Source organism: Alosa sapidissima, chromosome 19 (genome assembly GCF_018492685.1).
Source record: "Alosa sapidissima isolate fAloSap1 chromosome 19, fAloSap1.pri, whole genome shotgun sequence".
In the NCBI taxonomy this organism is placed as follows: Eukaryota; Metazoa; Chordata; class Actinopteri; order Clupeiformes; family Clupeidae; genus Alosa; species Alosa sapidissima.
The window spans coordinates 23354634-23376364 of NC_055975.1; the positions used below are offsets into that span (position 1 = coordinate 23354634).

Genomic DNA, 21731 nt, shown 5'->3' on the forward strand with positions numbered 1-21731 from the left:
TCTTATCCTTGTACCTGCAAATTTACATCAGCTACAGTAAATCTGAATCTAAATGAGCCTTTGACTGTTTGTCAACGGTGCATATGATTGGTGGGTGGGTTAGTAGTGAGTTTGCAATAATTCTGTCAACACTCTCCTCAGATGCTGGTGAGGCCAACGTGTGTATGAGCTTCGCCCGGCCCATGAGTGTGACTTACGAGCTACGCCCTCATCACTCCCGTGACGACACACACACCACCCAGTGCGCACAGTCAGACGCAGTGCCCCAGCGTGGAGCTCCAGAGCAGGGGGACTCCCGTGGCTCCTCTGCCCGCCTCAGCCTCACCTCCCTGGGCATGAGCCTGCAGCTGACTCCCCCCGAGGCTGGATCGTACGACCTGCGGCTGTTTGCGCGGCCGCTGTCGGCGAGTGCCGCGCGGCACTGCTGGGTGTGCACCGTGGAGGTGGTGTGTCCGGTTGCGGCCGAGACGGAGGAGGTGCCACCCAACCCGTTCCTGAGCTGGGGCGTGTGCGTGGACGCCAGCGAGCTGGGCGTGGAGTGCTGCAGCGCAGGAAGTGATGTCGTGGAGGTGGGTGAGGGCGGCGAGTGGGCGCTGACTGTGCAGACGTCGCGTCCGCTCATGATGCTGTGCGAACTGGTGCACACCTCCCTCGAGCCCGCGCTGGCCAAGCGTTGCCTGGTGACGCAGATTGCCACTGCCCAGCTGGTGTGTCATGTGGTCTGTCCTCTCCGTGGCTTCTACAGGCTGTCTGTGTTCGTGCGGGACTACGATAGTAGCGACGGAAAATTCCAGAACGTTGGGAACTTCCTAATGCACTGTCGGAATGCCTGCCCCGGGCCTGAGAGCCTGTTCCCCCCGAATCTCACCCCGTGGTGCGGTCCGGGGATACGAACGCAGCAGGCCGGACTGACCCAATTCAGCCATGCGGGCCCAGTGGTGAGCCTGCCCCAAGGCCGCTGCAACATCAGCTTCCACAAGGACTCCCCAGACCTACAGGTGCACGCGGGCCTCAGTGCGGAGCTCCACCAGGAGACCACGGACCTGGGTGCCGAGTTGCGGGAAGAGGCCCTCCCCCTGTCACGACACCTCTTCCTCACCCAGATGGACGGCAAGGTGACCGTGAGTGTGAGCGCACCCCGCCGCGGCGTCTACCGCCTCTCACTGTACGGCCGGACGCCGCCGCAACAGGACTACATGCCGCTGTGCGAGTTCGTGCTGCGCAGCTCGTACCTGGAGCCCAACCCCCCGTTCCCGGCCGTCTACTCGGCGTGGGACCGCGGCTGCGTGCTGCTGGAGCCGCGCGGAGGGGTGCTGCTCGCCGGGCAGCAGGTGGCGTTCCGGGTGCGCGTGCCCGGGGTGCGGAGCGTGTGCGTAATCGGGGAGAAGCACGCGGAGCTGAAGATGAACAAGAGCCGCGTGTGGGAGGGCCACGCACACACGGGACACGGCACACTCACGCACGTCAAACTGGCCGCAGCGACCGTGGAGACGGACAGCATGGCCATCCTGCTGACCTGGGACGTCCGCAATCTCCCCAATGAACTTTGAGAATGCTTCTGCCAACTTGTATGTGTGTGTAAGAGTTTTTTAATGTCTGTGAGACAATGTATTCACAATCCTTCACTATTTCAATGTTTATCCGTGTTTTAAGAGATATAAGCTAATACATTCAACCTCTTCCGCACAAAGAAATCTTTCAGACACTGAAAATGGCTGAACCTGGACATGATAGGCAAAGATCCCACAACAGGAACTACTGTATTAGGACTGGGAACTTTTTAGTCAGATGGTTCTCAGAAGAACATTTTTGGCTTACAAAGGAACTTTATTGCTTCTATATCCTTTTCCCCTCTGTGTGCTAATCTCAAACTTGAGTGTGGTGCTGGCAACACTCATGTCTTCATCCATGACACAAAACCTCAGCTGTCCCATGAGCCTTTGCAGTGAGCTGCTTGTCCTGTCACAGTGGACCGGTGCTAGATGTACTCTGTATCAATATGTTATTACTGCTGCAATGGCCAGAAATCCCGCTGGTTGTGATAATAACTGATAGTGTGTCTGCAAAATGTCATTAAGATCTATTATACCGCATAAAAAACACAATGGAGTTGTTTCTTTATACTATTCAATTAAAACCGCTCTTTGTTTCTGAGAGCACGCAGCTAATGGGGAGGTCTGTTTACTTGATACTGCCATGACAACCGCTGGCTCAGAATTAGACTCCATTCTTCAGCTCAGTGTTGTAAAAATAAACAATAGGCTAAAAATGTTCATGTGTGTGTGTGTTTAAAAGACTGGGTAGACACTCCAGGGAGGGGTAGAAAGAAATGAGCAATGTCTGGTAGTGTGTGTACATCTCAGTTTGTATGTTTGTTTGATGTTTAAGTGATCTATAAATGCACTGTCAGTTAAGTTAGGATGTATACCACATATGCAGAGTATGAATGCCTTTTCTGAGTTTGTGCAGAAGTCAATCTGTGTTTACTACCCATTATTTATGAAACACGTGCAAACCTGCTTTGTGTAGATTAAAACTGATTTAGTATTATTTTGTCCTATATAGCCTAGATTAAAGATTCTGTCTGACTCATAAATTTTCATGTGATGCCGAGGCTAACAGGAATTTTTGTAGAGACATTGGTTTTGTTTTGTGTGTGTGTAATAAGAGTTGAGTGTCCTGTGCTACAGTATTAAACTAGTGTAAGTCCCTGTGTGTGTGTGTGTGTGTGACATGCCTGAATGTGTATGCAGGCAGTATGTGGCATGCATGTAGGCATGTGTGTGAAGGACAGGAAAGGGATGTATACACAAGTGAATTCCATGCATACCCCTTTTATCCTCAGACATTCTCATTTTTCTCAGACAAACACTCTGTTTTCCCTTACAGATATACACATGCACACACAGATACACAAACCACTCTGACACCTACCACACCATGTCTGTAACTCTTTCACACACACATCAAAACTATCAGAAATCCCTTTCCTCTCTCTCTCACACACAGCTGTGCAGAGAAAAGCCTTTAGAATGAGGCAGCTGTTTTACAGCCAGGACAAACCCCTCTCTCTCTCTCTCTCTCACACACACACACACACAAAGCACTCACTCAAAGTCCATTAAAATATTAAACTGAGTCGGATTCATCAAGCATATAAATATTTAATGGATTTCTGAGGCTGGTCAAGACCACAGTTAGATGAGAGTATCAAAAGCATCAGTCACAGGAGGAAAACAGAATTACAGTAACTCTGCAAAACACCACGCTGTCAATTTATTAAATTTGCTTGAAGTGAATATCACCCTAAAAACAACAAAAACATCAACTGAATTTAAAAACCAACAGTTGAACAGCTTGAAATCAAACAATTTGGCACTTTCAAGTAAAACGTCCTGAAATCTTTTATTGATTTTTTCTCTTTCCTTCTCTCTTGTTGTTGCTTGTAGAAACAGGATTGTGAATCTTAAGCATTTTTAGGAGGTTAAGTAGATACTTGCTTCTTTGTTTTTCAGGAAACTGGAAGTGTGTCCCCGTAACCTATGAGGTCACGCAAAACCTTAAGCTATGTGCAAAAAAAAAAAAGACATAATAAAAAGGAGGAGACTATCCCTGGATGATTTGGCTTGTTCCCACAAAACAATCTAACAAAGAACAATAAACATGGGATAAAAATAAAACAATAATAAAGAAATATCAAAACAAGAAAAACATAACAAAACCTTGTTTGAAACTTCAGCAGCAGCAAATTACTGGGGAGCAGAGAGAATATGATAGCCCTTTTGCTTTCTAAATTCTCTGATTCACATTTTATACCCCCACCCCCCTAAACTTACATGCAAGTGTGTAAGTGTGCGTGCGTGTAAGAATGTAAGTGTGTGTATGTGTTTGTGGTCCGTCAGGTTGTGGCACTGCCAGGTGAACGAGCTTAACCGTTTCATTCCCTCTGTGTGCTTATGTCTTAACGTCCATGCAGGACCATCATAACACACACACACACAGCAGCCTGTGTGCGGCCATGTTGTCCCACAGGAGTCCATTTAATACACAGTACTTACCCCTGCAGAGGTTAGGTATAGAGGTCAGACAACCTGACACAGGCTGCTGTGCACCACTTTGTGGGGGGGGTTACATAAAGACATAGATGCCAGAACACCATTAACCATGTTGGGTTAAATGCTCAAAGCCAGAGATGAGACCACTTTGTCTAATACCAAAACACACACAACTGAAGCATGTGACACACATGCGTTGTGTTTGTATGTGACACACATGACAAGTGTTTCAGTATAGATGGCAGTGGTATGCATGAATGACTAACAACTCGCACACCTGGCAATACAATTAAGCCATTTTGTCCTGGACGGTAATAGCTAGCCTTTTAACACACACACCATCGCACACTTGCATGTGTAATTTCCAACTCGTGTGGGAACAAGCCTTTTTCAGTCTCAATTGGGAGATTAGTCCTCTACAGCCCTGAAATCAAAGGAAAAAAAGTGCTCTAATTGGACGAGAAACTCGAGGGACAACACCCTCTTTAGTGTGATCGCCACTGTAAGCGCTAACACCTGCAAAATGGGGTTTGTTTGACTTCTTACAAACCACATTAATTGATTTATTTATTTATAATTTTTCAAAGAAAAATCCCCACTAATCATTTCCTTTAGACACCAAACTCTGTTTAGGTCCTCTAACCTCAGCTCTTCGGACGGAGAGAAAAGCACAAACACACACAGACGGGAACGCAGAGAACGTCTGCGTATATATGCGGGCATGTGCAAGGGCAGCCTCTGGAGGGCCTCGCGAGTCGCTGGGGGCCCCTCTCTGTGCAATGAATGGAGGGGTCCTCTCAGAGCCAAAGAACTGGCCACCACCCTGCCCAAATCAGAGACCAGTCTGAAGGCAGGGTGGAGCCCCATTGGAGGAAAAACAGCTCCTTCAATAACCAATCAATTCATTCTGTACCTGAGCACTATCTTTTATTTTCTTTATTTACTATTTTCACATTCTCGTTCATTTTTCTTCCTTTTTAGCTTTTCTTCTCTTTTGCGGCCCTCCAGTGCTCTCCCCGCTACCCATAATGCTTTGCTTTGTAGCGTGAGCCTTTCACCAACGCTGGAGCTCTTATGCACACAGCAGCAGCCAAACCATGTACAGAAATGTAAAAGAAAGAAAAAAAATTCAAGTTTTCTTTTTCTGACATTTTTTTCTGTAGCCCAAAAATTACTGAGATCCCGAGATTCCCCGGCTCAAACTGATTCGGCTTTTTGATTCACAGCATTCTAAAAAAATATTTCACTTTTTCAATATATATTTGGTTCGAGGTAATTCAAATTTTTCCATCAGATATGCAAAATAAATTCAAAATCTAGTTTTTGTTTCATTGTAGTACCAGTGTGGTGAAAGGCATTTGTGTCAGCGTAAATAGACCTCAGTAAGACATCTTAACACATGCAGATAGTATGTGCTAATAATTACTGCTACTTAGAACTAAATATTATGTAAGGTTAGACATGAGCCAGGCCTTTAATGAGACCTAAAGTTAGATCACAGGGTCCTGTGGGACATTCACACACTCAAACAACCTATCCTCAAGGCCAAGTATTACTGAGACTCAAGCAACAGCAGGGTATGTGGGTTGTTGTTATACAGTTGTGTGTGTGTGTGTGTGTGTGTGTGTGTGTGTGGGACTCATGGGTATTGTGCAACCGCACTCAGAACACAACTGGTGCACACAACACAGCAAGTGGTGTATTCTTAAGAGCTTTGTGCTTGTGTCTCTGTGTGAGTGTATATTTGGGTCAGTGTTGACAGATGACCGCTAAAGAGTTGCACCGGCTACACACACAGACACACTCACACACACACACACCTAAGGCTAGGCGAGCGAATTCATCACACACTAACATGACTTGCACCCACCCACCTTAGAAGTGTGTAAAAGTATTCGGGTCCTTAAAAGGCTAGCTAAGTCTTGGGGTTAAGCTACCACTCGCTCACTCAAGTCCGCTGACGCGAAGACAGAATGACGTATCACCGTGGAAACAGTGACGCGCCTACCGCATGACTGCCTGCAGGCGACGGACAGAGATGATTCTTTACCCATGGCGACAGGCGACAAGTTTCAATAACGACGGTACCACAAGGGTTAATCTGCAAAACGGTGTATGGCTTAGAAAGAAGAATGCTAACCCACGCGGCGTGTACACACTGACTCACACCGCATTCACTGGTACAGAGGGGGCCAGCAGTGTCCAGTCTTTGGGAATAAATGTGTATGTGTGTGTCTGTACACACGTGTGTGTGTGTGTGTATGTGTGGCTCCCAAACACAAAATCAAGTTGCCTTTTGTCATCTGATTCACCAGCAAAGGCAATTGTGACAAATAGCTTGGCACTTAGGTTTAGTGAAAATTTTCTAAGATTGTGTGTTTGTGTGTGTAGGATACTGCTAACCCCCTGCTGTGTAAAGGTTCTTAGTAAAGAGGAAACATGCATAGAGATTCAGCCTACTAACGGCTCTTGTGAGAGTTGCGTCTACCGCAGCACTGGACTGCACAGTACAGAACACGTGCGCATACAAGGCCGCTGCTCTACAGGGACACACATACACACGCTGTCCTATAGATACAGCCTCTAACACCTCTACGGCAACCCCACGCCCCACCTGACCTCCCAGTCCCACCCTAACACCCACGGCAAGAACACCAACCAACCCAACACCGCCCACCCTAACCCAAACACCTACCCCCAGTCAGTCAAGTTAGACTAACCCAAGATTCAAAAGCGCTTTCCCCAACAACTTTTGACTTAATCCCAGACCCAACCCAATGACTGCTCTCATTTAGTGTTTGAAGTATATCCAGGGTGTGGTGGTTTGTGGATTGTGAGTATGAGTGTGTGTGTGTTCACATTAAATACACACACACACCGTTGGGCAGACGAGAGATCCTCACCTGAGCTGCAGGAGGTACCAACATCACCTCTGTCACACACACACACACACACACACACACACCTTTCCCTGTGTCACACACTGTACACGGCTCCTCTACTGTCCGATTCTGTTTACTATTTACACATACCTATCTTGTGTTTGGTTGTCTTCGGACAGAAAGAGCCTTTTTTTTATTCAAGTATTTACAGACAGACATGGACCAGTCTGGGACTTTTTCAGTTTAGTGCTTTGTGTGTGTACGTGCATCTGTTGTGTATGTATGTACTGTATGTGTGTGTGTGTGTTTGTGTGTGTGTGTGCTGTTTGGTCCAACAGACAGGTGTGGTGTGTATCGGGTGTCACCAGGGGGGGCTGTTCCAGGGAAAAGCCCGTGGGGGTGAGAGCAGAGAGCCTGCCAGGCCTAAAATACTCTTTAATTATGCCCTGACATAAACACCCGGGCTCTCTCTAGCTCTCTCTCTCTCACTCTATCTATCTCTCTCTCTCTATCTATCTCTCTCTCTTTCTCTCACACACAGATATCACACACAACAACACAGGGGCCTGAGGTACACCAGTCTCTATTCAACACCTCACCTTACACAGAGCGGTTCAGCTCAGGACAAACACACAACACACACGCGTGCAGTCAAAAAAAAAACAAATTCTGACACACACACAAACACACACACAGAGGTCCTTGCTCGCTCGCTTAAGACGAACGTTGGTTTCGGTCAGGATCTCTCGTCCATGTATTTCAAGTGTTCCTGTTGCCATGGCAATGGGATTGGTTGGTTTCTGTGGGTATAACCCCACCTCCTACCCCTTACGATCCATTCCACCCCCCACCCCCCCCCCCCCCACCCCGCTCAACCCGTGGGCAGAACATTTTCCCTTTTTTTAAAGTGATTGAGGAATTAATATGGCAGGGTAAACCGAGTGACCGGCCTGAATGGACAGAAGTAACGAGTGCAGTGGAGGATGGAGAGAGCAACCGGATGAAGACGGACGGATGGAGGAACTCTCTGTGCCTAGGGGTCGAACAGGTCCCTCTGGTCCTGCAGCTCCAGCTCGCGGTTAAAGCGCTCGACCTCCTTATTGGCCTCCTGGACATACTCGTCTATGAACTGCTCCATCGCTGCACACACACACATGTAAGGAAATACACACACACACACACACACACACACACACACACACACACACACTCTATCTTTAAAGCAGTACAATGAGCTGGATGTGAATCTAAAGGAGCACGTACGTACATGTGGAATATGGAAGTAAGACTTCCCATCTATTCATCAAAACACATGACTATGAATGTGTGCTCACTCAAACACACACACACACACACCATGTCATTCCATGCACTCATCCAACACATGACACATGACTAACAGGATACTGAAGGGAAACTTCTTATACATGAACACCTCATGCCACACACACACACACACACACACACAGAGCATTAAACACCATGAAAGGATACAGGGGTGGAGGGTAGACTTCTCTCCAAAGAAGCTGACGAACTGACGGCCATTATAGAAGTAGCCGGGAGGCAGAGGGTCCAGATGGCGTCTCACCTGCACAGCAGCATATGGCAGTGTTCACAAATCTGTCTGTCTACCTGTCAGTTCGGCTGTCTCCTCATCTGTCTCTATTGTGCTTACACACTGCAGTGTCTTTTGAGTGTACACATGAGTGATCATCATGAAAGATCTACATCTACAATCAGAAATTAGTTAACGTAATCAACAAATCTATGCTGTAGAACATTCACTAGCTCACTCTATAGTCCACTTTACAGTTAACTTGGTATTTTGTAATGAATTTCACTCACTATATAGCACACTATACAATTCCCACGCATGTTGCAAATTTAAGTGTATAGACAATGTACATTACAATTTGTCCACTATAATATATTGCAAAGTGAAGAAAACTGAAGGCTGAACATTCCTACGTTACGAGGTGGTCACACCTTCCTTGAATAGTCCACCCCAGGACTATCTACAGATTGGTTAAGGTGGTGTTCAGTAATTGTGTTCAGCAACAACAATTTTGTATATTGAAATGATGATCTGAAATGTATCTGTTAAGTCTGTTAAGGAAATGTATCTGTTAAGTCTCTGTGGGTGGACTTTCCAAGTTAAGTCCATTTATGGCAGTCATCTGTTGAATATGTGTAAATAAGGCCTGAAACTGTAAAATTGACTCTAAGAATCAGGCATGCAAACTGGTCAGGGGTGAAAAAGGTGAGAAGGGTGCGCGAGGAGGGAAATGGCAGTTTCATAGCAAAACTAGTGCGAGTGACATTTTTGACCCAAAACCAGAGATTTACAAAGAAAACAAACTACAAAATTACTAATTTTTGCCGGGGGTCCGGGGCGCACCGCAGTAGCCTATGGAGCAGTAAATGGAAGCTCTTGATAGCACATGCCACTAACGTCTATAAAAACAATATATTTATGGAATAAAACTAGACAGGTACCTCTGATCAGCATTGCTGTTTGTTGTTAAACTATGATGATGTGAGCACCAGCCAGTGGAGGGCACATAGCCTACCATGAACTAGTGTAGGGATGTAGCGGTATAAAAATGTAACCTCAAGTATCACGGTTTTTGATACTATCATGGTATAAGTGTGTTCAATATGTTCAGAAGACACTGATAGGCCTACATAAGCTGAAATAGTTTCAAAAAGTGTTAGTGTTTATTATTTTACAAAAATATAGGCAAAGCATTATCAAAAGTGCAACTTTTAACCAAGGACGCTGGAACTAATTTTCACCTGGGGGTGCTCATAGAAGGGGTACTGAGGGAGGGTAAAAAAAAAGAATTACTGAGTAGATGTGATTCCTTTATTCTGGTGCATTTTAAGGTAGCCTATTGCTACTGGAGAAGGGCATAATTTTTATTCACATTCATAGGCCTACATCCTGACTGTACAAACGAACTTGGCTGAGCTGAGCATTCTTAATTCATAGCATAACGTAACCGTGGCATTGTGTGTTGTCCCGTTCACTTTTTCCTTGGTCATGTTTAATTGTGAATTTAATTGAAAAGTGTTCAAAACAAAACTTTAGGCTATGGTATTCTCCTGATAACGTGAGTGGAATGGATTTAATGTGGACGCGCACATAAAAAGACGCAGATTGGCTACACGATACAGGGCATGTTTTGCAGTGAAAATGTTCCGCCTTTTAAAAGCAGGTGTAGCCTAATCAGAATCGTGGTGAAATCCATTTCAAATTTTGGACTGTAACTGTATCTGACTACTTTTATGCATATTAATTGCTTGTTTTACTGTTTTATTGTTTAATTATGTTTATTTATTCACTTATTGCATCCCCACTTTACTTTTTATTTTTTGTCTTTTTACTTGAATTTCTTCAATTACCTTTTTATGTCTTTTAATCTTTTTTTAAATCTCCCCTCCTTTCAACCCATGTAACTCAGGCTCCTCTTCCACCTATGTATGTATGTATGTGCAGCCAATTACCTCTGTGCCTTACTTGTGAAGCCCTCTGGGTCAACTCCTGTTGTTTTTAAATGTGCTATATAAACAACGTGATTTGACTTGACTAAAGACAGTGTGGCACAAATGAATGTCTTGGGGTTCCCCCTCACTGAAAGGCTCTATCTACTATCTACTGTAAATGGCTAAACGATAAATATCATATAAGTGAGGGTGATTGCTTGCAACAGTGGGGGAAAATTGGCTACAAGTGTAGATGTTTACATCTAGACTTGTAAGAATCTTGTGTGAGAAGAGCACTTTGAATATGAAGTAGATTGATTATGTAAAACAAAAAGGCCCTGAGGTGGCCTTGTTCCATTTCTGTGTGTGTGTGTGTGTGTGTGTGTGTGAGCCACTCACATGGATGCTCCTTAGCTCCTGTGGGCTCAGACTCTTGCGGGTCTTCCTCACCTTCTTCATCAGTTTCTGCCCAAGGCACAAACAGACACAAATACACACACTCCTGAGTCAGAGCATGTCTAAAGAAACAGGCGCTGCAGCAGAGATTATGCAATGTGGGTGAGTGTGTGCATGTGTGTCTGTTTGAATCTGCAAATAAGCATGGTTTAAATGAATGTTTTTATGAAGAATGTCTGACTAGTGTTGCATATGTTTATGTTTTACATTCTGTGTGTGTGTGTGTGTTTGTTTGTTTACCTGCTTGGCACAGAGCCGGAGCCAGTCCTTGAGGCTGTCCTCTGTGAGGCCGACCCCGTGGAAGAACAGGACGGAAGGGGGACAGGCAGCGTCGCCGCTGGGCAAAGCGTCCACCAGGGTCAGGTTCCCAGTCACAGTGTTTAAGCACACCTCCATCAGCTTACTGGAGTCTGCATCACACACGTGCACACACACAGATTTGCCAGCCCACACACACAATCATGCACACACACACACACACACACACACACACACACACACACACACACACACACACACACACACACACACAGACAGGCACACACACACACACAAATCCAGTATTAAAATCTGCTCATCCATGAAAGACATCGTTAGTCATGGGAATGGGTGTAACGCACCATCAAACATGGAGATCTAGTGAGAGCTATAACTACAGCAACCTTAACCAACAGACAACATGCAGCTTGTGCTACAGGCAAACATTTCATCATCCACTGCTCTTTGTCCACCTGTGAAAACTACAACACCCATGAGGCATTCTATAAACACACAGGCACAAACTTAAACTGCAGAAATAAAAAAACAACTACAACTCAAAGAGTACAACCAGAAATGAATGGACTACACTACCCATGGTGTTTTGTGTGACTCAGAATCCACATGACGATGAGTGGAAACCCAAAAAGTAAATGAACAAAAAATGCTGGGTTCACTTACGATCCACACGAGCAGTCAGAAAGCACTTCGGTGTTTTGGGAACCAATCAGGTCACTCGGTCCTCACACAACCAACCAATCAGAGCTCACTCAGAGTTCACTCAACCAACTAAAAATCACTCTTAATTCACACAAAAGTCACACAAAATCACCAGACCCAATCATGTGTCACTCATAATCCACGCAAACCAAAAGGATCTCACTCACAACCGAATCACACTCAGTTTCACGCAGCCTGAACTCAGTCGGAGTCGGAGTCCACACAACCGGTCAGAAATCAGTCCACACAAACAATCAGAGGTCATTCAGGGTCCACGCAACCAATCAGTGCTCACTCAGGGTCCGCATAAGCAATCAGAAATTAGTTAACGTAATCAAACTGAAATCACTCGAAGTCACACCACCCACCTCTGAGAAAAAAAAAAAAATGAAAAAAGCCAAACAAAAAAAAAAACAGCAAAGAACAAAAAAATTCCACACAATCACTCTGATCCATACTGAACTCACACAATCAAGTGAACCACTGGAGAACTGAAATAACCAATACCAGATGAGAGTATATCAATGCAAGAATCTGTCCCCATGCAATTAAAACAGGGAGATAAGGTTACCACACAACTGAACTGAAAGAGAGGAGGACACTCAGTAGGGGTCAAGGGAATGAGTGTGAAACTGAAAATGGTCACAGCACTGGAGTGAGGCAAGGCCAGACCATGGAGATAGAGAGAGAGAAAGACAGAGAGAAAGAAAGAAAGAATAGAGCAGATCGAGAGTCCTACCGTCCACGCCGTTAGCCTACGGCTAGCCCAGTGCTAGCATTCAGCTCTGTACCGCTTCCTAGTGCGAGGAGGCAAAACGCAGGGGGCACGTGCTTACCGCACGCGCAAACACGCTCTCACAAACACACACACACACGTGTGCTAGATACACACACACATACGCGCATCCACGGTAGAGAAGAGGACAGAGGCCGTGGGGCCGCCGTCTTATTTGTTAATACAACTGACAAGATACAGGGACAGCTAACAGATCTGCTGCAGTGGGAGGACAAGGGAGAGGGGAAACATCCTCTCACACACACACACACTCTCTCTCTCACTCACACACACACACACACACAACACAGACACACTCTCTCTCTCTCTCTCTCACACACACACACACACACACACACAACACAGACACTCTCTCTCTCTCTCTCTCTCTCACACACACACACACAAAACAGACACACTCTCTCTCTCTCTCTCTCTCTCTCTCTCACACACACACACACACACAGACAACAGAGTCTTTTCCCATTTTTAATGTCCTCCCCCTGTAGCAGAGCACAATTTATAGTCAAGAATTGACAGATGTGTGTATTGAAAAGCACACAAATACACACACACACACACAGACACACAAACAGACACACACACACACACACACACAAAGCTGAAGTGGTGTGTGTGTGGTGTGTGTGCAGGTCTTACCAGAGTACAGAGGAGAAAAAGTGTGTGCGAGCATACCAGAGAAGCGTATGGTGCCCCGGAGGTGGTAGATGTTCCCCTTGAATGGGCTCGTCTTCAGAGAGGACTTCAGTGCTGAGAGGACAGGGAAGACAGGTAACACACACACACACACACACACACACACACACAAATACATACACTTTATTTAACGTCTGTTCCTTCATGCAATACTGTTTGTGTGTCCTAAAAACACATCACATCATTACACTGTATATCTATAGGGGCCTGTGTAATACACTAATAAAGAGCACTTGAGCACATTGAATGGTCTTAACGCAGGTCAAAGACAGGAGACCATGGCCCATTTCACATTCATTTTCATCTGTGTGTGGAAGGGGCAGTCATGCTTGCTATGCGTTAAGTGGCTGGGTGAGCTGAGACATAAAAATGAGAGGATACAGTGATTAAATCACATCATCTTCTCAGCTTTACTGGATACATCCATTTTTAAACAGTTACGCTTAGAACAATTATGTGAAACCAAAATTTCCACTTGTTTTGGGTCTTGACCCATTTACTCCTAAAATGCCTGCTAAAAACGCCAATAGAATCCTATGGCATTCTAGACTAAATAACCTTATTTCTTGAGGTTTTTCTAAAAAAATACAAAAAATTATCAATGTCTACCAAAATGTAATATCTAAGCCTCTGTAGCACCTAGAAACATGAAATAAAAAACATGCTGCGCTACGCAGCAACCAGCGGGAGATTCAATGTTGCGCTATGCAGCAACAGGCGGGAGATAGAATGTTGCGTTGTGCAGCATCCAGCATGGTTGAAGATGTGCAGCACTGATTTATTTATACGGGTTCAGTATCATTATCAATATTATTATCTATTTAAGCATCTATACCGCTGTAGATAAATACATAATTTATGACACTGATTGGCGGAAAGTTTTACATTAATGCTAAAAAATGCACGTCTCTGGACAAATACAAATTGACCACTGTGACCATGTTGGTACGCTGAAAATCACAGCATCAAAATAATATTGAGAGAGAGGCTTTGCAATCCCCAACTCACATTTAAGGGATGGGCGTGTCCAGAAGACTCAAGTGTTTGAAGGGTTGGCAGACAACAAATAGCTCTCGAAGTTTAAGTGATAAAGGTGCAGGTTTATTTACAGTGCGCAGTGCAATATATGAAATAACAAACAAACAAAAATACTTTAAAAAGTAGGCATCATAGGCAATATAAACTCACACTGAACATACAGCCTCGCAGCAAGCTGAAGTAGTACTCTGCCATCCCAAACAACCTCTCCATTCCACTCTCTCTTTCTCACAAATATCCAACGACATTTTAAATCTAGCTGCATAAAATCATCTAGGAGGTCTGTGTCAGTCATGAGAAGATACTGTCATTGGTATGAGACCACCTGAAGCGCTCACATGGTGAACCCACAGTAAGAATGCATCCACCAGCTCTGAGGGTTTTAGAGAACATAAGGTTGCATTGGTACACATTGGCTCAGACCATAATAAGTTCTATCTCGTTCCTAAGCAACACAAACAGTTTGCCTAAACCGACAACTGAATATGCTCGTGTTGCGCTTTGAAAGTTGAACCAAGTTCAACGCTCAGCTTGTTCAACGCAGTGTTACCATTCCGCTGCCGAACCATAGAGAACAACAGGAAACCTGCCGCTTGCCACAGTGTAATGATGTGATGTGTTTTTAGGTCAGTGTGATCCCTGCCCAAATGTACATAGGACCACTCCAGCTTATCTTTCACATTTTAAATGTGATTATTCTCAATGCAGCCACCCATGCGGAAGAGAGACGGAACAAAATGCTGCATAATTTGCTTGTTTTAATTGGACTTTTTTTGGACTGTTATCGAGTCATTTTTCATTTGGCATAACAAGCTTTGCTTCTAATGGCACTAGCCTCATTACATTTTTTACACTCACAAAAGCTTTAAATGTGAAACAGTTAGAATAGTCATTAACTGACATTAAAGACTTGAAAAAATGCTTGAAAAAACACATGGTCTCAGTACAGGCAGTTATGTGAAACTGTCTTTCAACCGAATATGTTAATTTTGACACATCATAGCAATAAACACACACGCACACACACTCATGCACACACAAACACAAACACACACAAATGAGTGGAAAAGTACTTTAAGTTCACAAACACACAGACACACGTGCGAGACACACACGCAGCAAAATGAACCATCAGAGACCCACATGACTCCATACACAACCGCTCATACTTGCTCTCTCTCGCTATCTCACACACACACACACACACACACACACACACACACACACACACACACACACACACACAGAGGCAGGGCAATCAGCTGCCCTGGCGGTCATCCCGAGAGAGGGGAAACAGAGCTAGCAGCGCTGGTTAAGGCAGCTAATTGGCAGCGGCTGCATACACACATTCCCGTGTGTGTGTGTGTGTGTGTGTGTGTGCGCGCGCGCGAGTGCTTATATAATCCGGATTACTTTGCAGTATCAGACTCAGTCTTCTGTGGTCGCCTGGCAACACCCCGTGAGTTCACACTACTGGACTGGGAGAGTATCACTCTACATTACACACACACACACACACACACACACACACACAGACACACACACACACACACACTTTAAATTTCCCTGTTTACCCTCCCTCTTGCTGGCTTTCTCCCCCTCTCTAATATATGCAGACAGGAACATAACCTACTGTTACAATTTTTTCATTCTCTCAGACACACACACACACACACACACACACACAGACACACCCACCCACACACACTCTCTCACACACACACACACACACACACACACACACACACACACACACACACACACACACACACACACACACACACAGTCCTTCCCCTCTTTTTCCATCTTTTTCTTTCCTTGTCTATTTTTCTCAGAGATGCAGGCACACATGTTAGCGCCTTGTGTCTGTCTGTTTCTCTCTCTCACACACACTCTCACTTACACACACACACACACACACACACATGGTCTCACCTTTGCAGTGGTGCAGGAACAGGGCTCTCTCTAGGGGCTGGCTGAATTGCAGGCGAATCTGAGAGATAGAGAGAGAGGCAGAACCGCACACAAACTTGCCTCCAGCCCTGCAACAGACACACACACATATATTAACATACACGCAAAGGCACTCAGTAATGGAGTATTTTTGTTGCAAACACAGACACACACAGTAGGGAACACACACAGCACTGACACAGACCCAAACACGCGTAAGTACACACTAACACGCATGACAACATGCTACTAGGACATACCCACTTACTCAACCACTCACATGCCCATACCCACTCACATGCACCACACACATACTGTCCCAACACATTCACACAAATCCCCACAGCAGCTAGACACAACTCTATGTGTCACATACATGTCATCACACATACACACACACATACACACACACACACAAACACACACACGAGCAAACACACACGTGCACACACACATGCACACACACACACACACGCACACACGAGCACACACACACACACACACGCACACACGAGCACACACACACCCACACAAACACGTGCACACACACACACACACACACACACACACTCTGCCTAGTAACAGTGCTGTATTTGTGTAAGCTACCATTGGCATGCACAGAGACCTGGGAAGCTTCTCCCAATGGGACATCTCCATATAGACCCGCAGAACACACACACCCAGCACATAAAAAGTGACCTAAGAGATTACCAGGGCACTTAATGTCAGTGATTGTATGACTGATTTACTGTGTGTCTGATATCCATATCAATATCCTCAGTCCTCTTGAGTTTCCACTGTGTGACAGACCTGACCATTAAAGTTTGTACCGGTGTGTGTGTGTGTTTGTGTGTGTGTGTGTGTGTGTGTGTGTGGACTGTGAGTGTTTGTATACATCTTACCATCCTGGGTACAACAGGTACCGTGCCCTTATCATATGAGCCTCGGAAAAGCTGTTCTCAGAAAGAATAAATCTCATGTCCGCAGTCCTGTAGGATAGCACAAACGCACACACACACACACAATAATCACATTCCATTCTTAAACAAGCATGCTTTTAGAACTGCCCTTCCCACCCCACATGCAAACAGATGTGTGTGAGCACGTGCTCTCTCTCTCTCTCTCTCTCATTGAAAGTACTGTACTGTACATTAAAAATATTGCTGCAGCGCTGATGTGATGTCACAGCTGTAATGCTTTAATACGCGTGGCTATAATATAAAAAGGAGCTTTGCCATAATCAGTCCATTCAATCTGCTGCCACATGCGGCCACTTTCATCAGGGCAGCTCCCAGCTGAGACGGTGCAGAACAGGATAATGATAGCACTGAGTCTGGGGCGCATTGTCTGTCTGTGTGCGTGGGAGTGAGTGAGTGAGTGAGTGAGTGAGTGAGTGAGTGAGTGAGTGAGTGAGTGTGTGTGTGTGTGTGTGTGTGTGTGTGTGTGTGAGAGTGTGTGTGAGTGAGTATGCGTGTCTGTGTCTGTGTGTGTGTGTGTGTGTGTGTGTGTGTGTGTGTGTGAGTGAAGTGCAGATTTATATGCACACAAGTCAATGTATGAAGTGATTCCTCATGTGTGTGTGTGTGTGTGTGTGTGTGTGTGTGTGTGTGTGTGTGTGTGTGTGAGGTTGTGTGTGTGTGTGTCTGTGTGTGAGTGAAGTGCAGATTTATGTGCACACGAGTCAATGTATGAACTAATTCCTCATGTGTGTGTGTGTGTGTGTGTGTGTGTGTATGATTCTTCATCGGTGAGTGTGTTTGTGTGTGTCCTCACCTCGTGACTGCACCTCTGTCAGCCAGGATGAATGCTGCGTTGGGATTGGCTGATCGGACTAGCTGCTGAACGTGCTGGAGGAGAGGGTGCTTCTGTTCCGTCAGTCCGGTGAACACGACATTACTCACAACACCTACAACACACACACACACAAGACAGGCACGTCTCATCAACAATGTACTCAATCACATAAATATGAAAATTCACAAACACAAACATTCACAAGCACAAAGTATCTGATATGGAGACATTTCAAGTGTCTCTTTCAGGCTCTGTTTTTCACACACATTCAACCTTCACATTAGAAAAACATCTTGAACAAAACAAAATACAACCTATTGCTGCAGGCAGTTTAAGCATGCAGGACTTTCTTCCCTTTGTAGGCTGGACAAACACTGATTTCTAATGGCTCTATATGGGCATTCTCTACTCAAAGGGATGTCTTTTAGTTTGCCTTGAACACATGATGCACCACAACACTAAATGCTCTGAATCAAAAGAGTGGATGACAGACAACCACAACCATTCTTTAAACACACGTCTCAGGTATATAACCTTATATGGCACTATCATTTCACCCAAACACACACAGCAGTCAGTCATCACTCAGTTAACTCTTAATTGAATAAATCCATCAAAAGCTCTCACCAGTCTGTTAACTGTATGTTAATCTAATAAGTCTCTCACTACATTATACATTATTTAACAGACAGCCTGTAATTGCCAGTGGCACAGACTAGGGTAATAATTATTACTGCAAGTCAGCGAAATTATTGGGAGTGAGAGAGTCTAAGTACCTACGCCTGCAATAAACAAAATCCTATTTAATTGATCATGTTAATCAATGGGAGAAGCAGAGCCTTTTCATGTTGATCTAACAGTAATATCAATCTGATTCACGTTAATTAGATTAGTGTAATTGATGGTGCCTGAATGTCCTTTTTGGAGGCGACGCGTGTATTTAGTTATCTGCTGCAGGCCTGTGTGTGTGTGTGTGTGTGTGTGTGTGTCTGTCTGTGTGACTTGGCAGCGTCGAGCAGGAATCTCTCAGTGTTTTTGAGCAGATTTACAGCCATATAAATCCACCAGTGCTGCACCACGTTGCTCTCTTGCTCCATAATCGCAACATCAGCACACTGTTCCCACTATCCATTCCACTGTCCATTAAAGACTACTCTCTTTAATGCGTAATGCCTTACTACAGTGCAGTGCTTTTTTTCTAGACTGAATTGGGTTCAAACAGGGACTCTCGAAGGTAAGTGTACTTAGAGTACTCTGAAGTGACCTTCAAATGACTTTCTGTGCGCTTTGAGATGCCTGATTCTTTTTGTGTGAATGAATGTGCCTTCAGCGGGCTGAAGATGGCCTCAGCCAAATCGATGCAGCCCAACCTCCTTGAAATGACACACACGGGCATGTGCACACGGGCACGCACACACACACACAGTTTTCAGTTAAGTCTACCGGTAAATAAATACACCATGCCCAAATCAGAACAGATGACAAACATTATATACTTGTACACACCTACACACACACTGACAAAAATAAGTGAGCCACTGACCTTGACTGCACTGCTCCAGCAGTTTGGGGAAGAAAAACCTATTGAGGAAGGAGACACAGACAGATAAGCCTGACTCACACACACACTTGACTCAGACACTCACAAGGCCACAGCAAGACCATGAGCAGGGGGGCTTCTGCATAGCTACTTCAGTACTTGATCCCGATTTGTCACAAAAATATGGAAAATTCTTTTTATGTGCTTCTTATTTCTCAAACATAATCGTACGCTGAGAATGACTAACTCTTTAGCGTAAGCATGAATGGAAACAGACCTTATGAGTCCACTGCATAAATTTGGGATACAACTGAATGAAATCAGAGCTCAGGACCAGAGATCTACCAGTACAAAATACTGCAGCAACAGTAAGAATCTATACATCCAGTTTATTATATATATATATATATATATATACTGTATATCCAGTCTATCCTGTGATCCAATCTAGGCAAGACACACATTTTCATGTAATTTGCTTGATTTATTATTTATCATTCAGTTATTTGATGAAACTGGGCTAGCAATCAGATAAAAATATACATTTGAACAATATGTATTTATTATGTAATTGTACACATTAAAACACTAAAGTTCAGTCTTATTATCAACTGTTTTGTTTTTACAAAATATGTCATTAGGACAAGCCTACAGTACCTGTGCTCCATGTAAGAGCTGAGAGGACTCACACAGGCAGTCACTGCCCCCACCCTCACACTTGACCTCACCACAGGGTCAGGGTGAGACACAATACACTGCACCACCTCCAGTACGTCTGTGTACCTACACACACACACACACACTCGTACAGTACACACACACGCACGCACGTACACACACACACACACACACACATATACAGTACACACACACACACACACACACACACACACACAAAGAATTTAGTGCCCAAGACATATCTATAAAACATTTCTTATGTCTGTGGTGTCTGTTTGTGAGAAGAGCACTTGGCTGAACAACTGAAATGTCAACTGGTCTGAAGGCTCAGAATTCATTTAGAAGTGTATTGAGTGTTTCTCTCAAAACACTAGCAAAGACAAAATACCACCAGACGTCCTTCAGCAGACGGCCCTAAGACAGCAGACACAACTCCAAACACCACCGTTCCTCATACGTTCCGCCATGGACATACAAAATCTTTTCTGTTTCTTTACATGACCTGCTGCCACCTCGATCGCTGGTTGAACCTGTATGCTTGTGAGGACCACTGTTATACTGCCAATGGGTATACAGTTCCCTTCACAGTGGCAGGCAAAGCATAAAATGGCATATTTGGGATGAGTGGGATGAGTTGACGGGCTCTGTTTCATTTTCATATACTGATTTTACAAAATATGACTGAAACTACTATCACTAAAGCGGGGATCACGCTGACCAGCGGCAAGCGGCAGGTTTCCTGTTGTTCTCTATGGTTCGCTAGCGGAACGGTGGTAGCGCTGGCGTAATGCTAGCGTTGAACAAGCTGAGCGCTAGCCTAGAAATCTAGACGCGCCCCTAGCGGCAGCAAATTACTGTACATTTGCTGCCAGGGCTAGTCTAGCAACTCTCCGTTGGCTTGTGAGCTCCAGAAATCGAAACTTAATCAGGCCAATGAAATCGTGTATAGAGTCGTTAGGTGGGCTTAACATAATGATGGCAGATAATGATTGATGGCAGAGTTGCAACGGTTTGAATTCCCTGCTACTTGAAAACAAATAAGATGGATGTTGCTGCTGGCGAACAGTGTGACACGAATATCAGCTTTTATTAAGTTGGCAAACGTTTGAACTAGCCAACTAGCTCAGCTGGTGGGAAACGCATGGGACTCCTATTGCGTGCAGAGGGAATTTGAAAGACAACTGATTATCCTGCCCCTCGGACTGAGCACTGCGAACGGTGAGTGCCCAGACCCTACATTTTAATGTGGGTCTGGCTTGTCAGGCTAGCTGAGCCCTGAACTTGGTTCAACTTTCAAAGCGCAACGCGAGCGTATTCAATTGTCAGTTTAGGCAAACCATTTTTGTTGCTTAGGAACGAGATAGAACTTATTATGGTCT

General features: G+C 44.8%; 2 protein-coding genes across 4 annotated transcripts in view; one reads left to right on the forward strand and one right to left on the reverse strand.

Annotated features, from left to right (window-relative positions):
• The window catches only part of ky (kyphoscoliosis peptidase), a 7327-nt gene extending 5054 nt beyond the window's left edge, over positions 1-2273 (forward strand). Inside the window, exon 7 of the mRNA XM_042072430.1 lies at positions 142-2273. Coding sequence (XP_041928364.1) covers positions 142-1550 — 1409 coding nt within the window. The 3' untranslated portion in view covers positions 1551-2273. The remainder of the gene's footprint in view (positions 1-141) is intronic.
• Positions 2274-3144: 871 nt separating this feature from the next.
• Positions 3145-21731, reverse strand: part of dnaaf9 (dynein axonemal assembly factor 9) — a 38639-nt gene continuing 20052 nt past the window's right edge. For 2 of the 3 annotated variants that reach the window (XM_042072399.1, XM_042072398.1), the window contains 10 exons: positions 20332-20457; positions 19678-19715; positions 18114-18246; positions 17243-17329; positions 16323-16429; positions 13329-13403; positions 11120-11289; positions 10823-10888; positions 8432-8525; positions 7804-8077 (listed from right to left, as the gene is read on the reverse strand). In XM_042072399.1, the coding sequence (XP_041928333.1) occupies positions 7971-8077; positions 8432-8525; positions 10823-10888; positions 11120-11289; positions 13329-13403; positions 16323-16429; positions 17243-17329; positions 18114-18246; positions 19678-19715; positions 20332-20457 (1003 nt within the window). In that variant the 3' untranslated portion in view covers positions 7804-7970. Of the gene's footprint in view, positions 7021-7803; positions 8078-8382; positions 8526-10822; positions 10889-11119; positions 11290-13328; positions 13404-16322; positions 16430-17242; positions 17330-18113; positions 18247-19677; positions 19716-20331; positions 20458-21731 lie in introns of those variants that run through there. The other variant, XM_042072397.1, reaches the window with a different exon arrangement.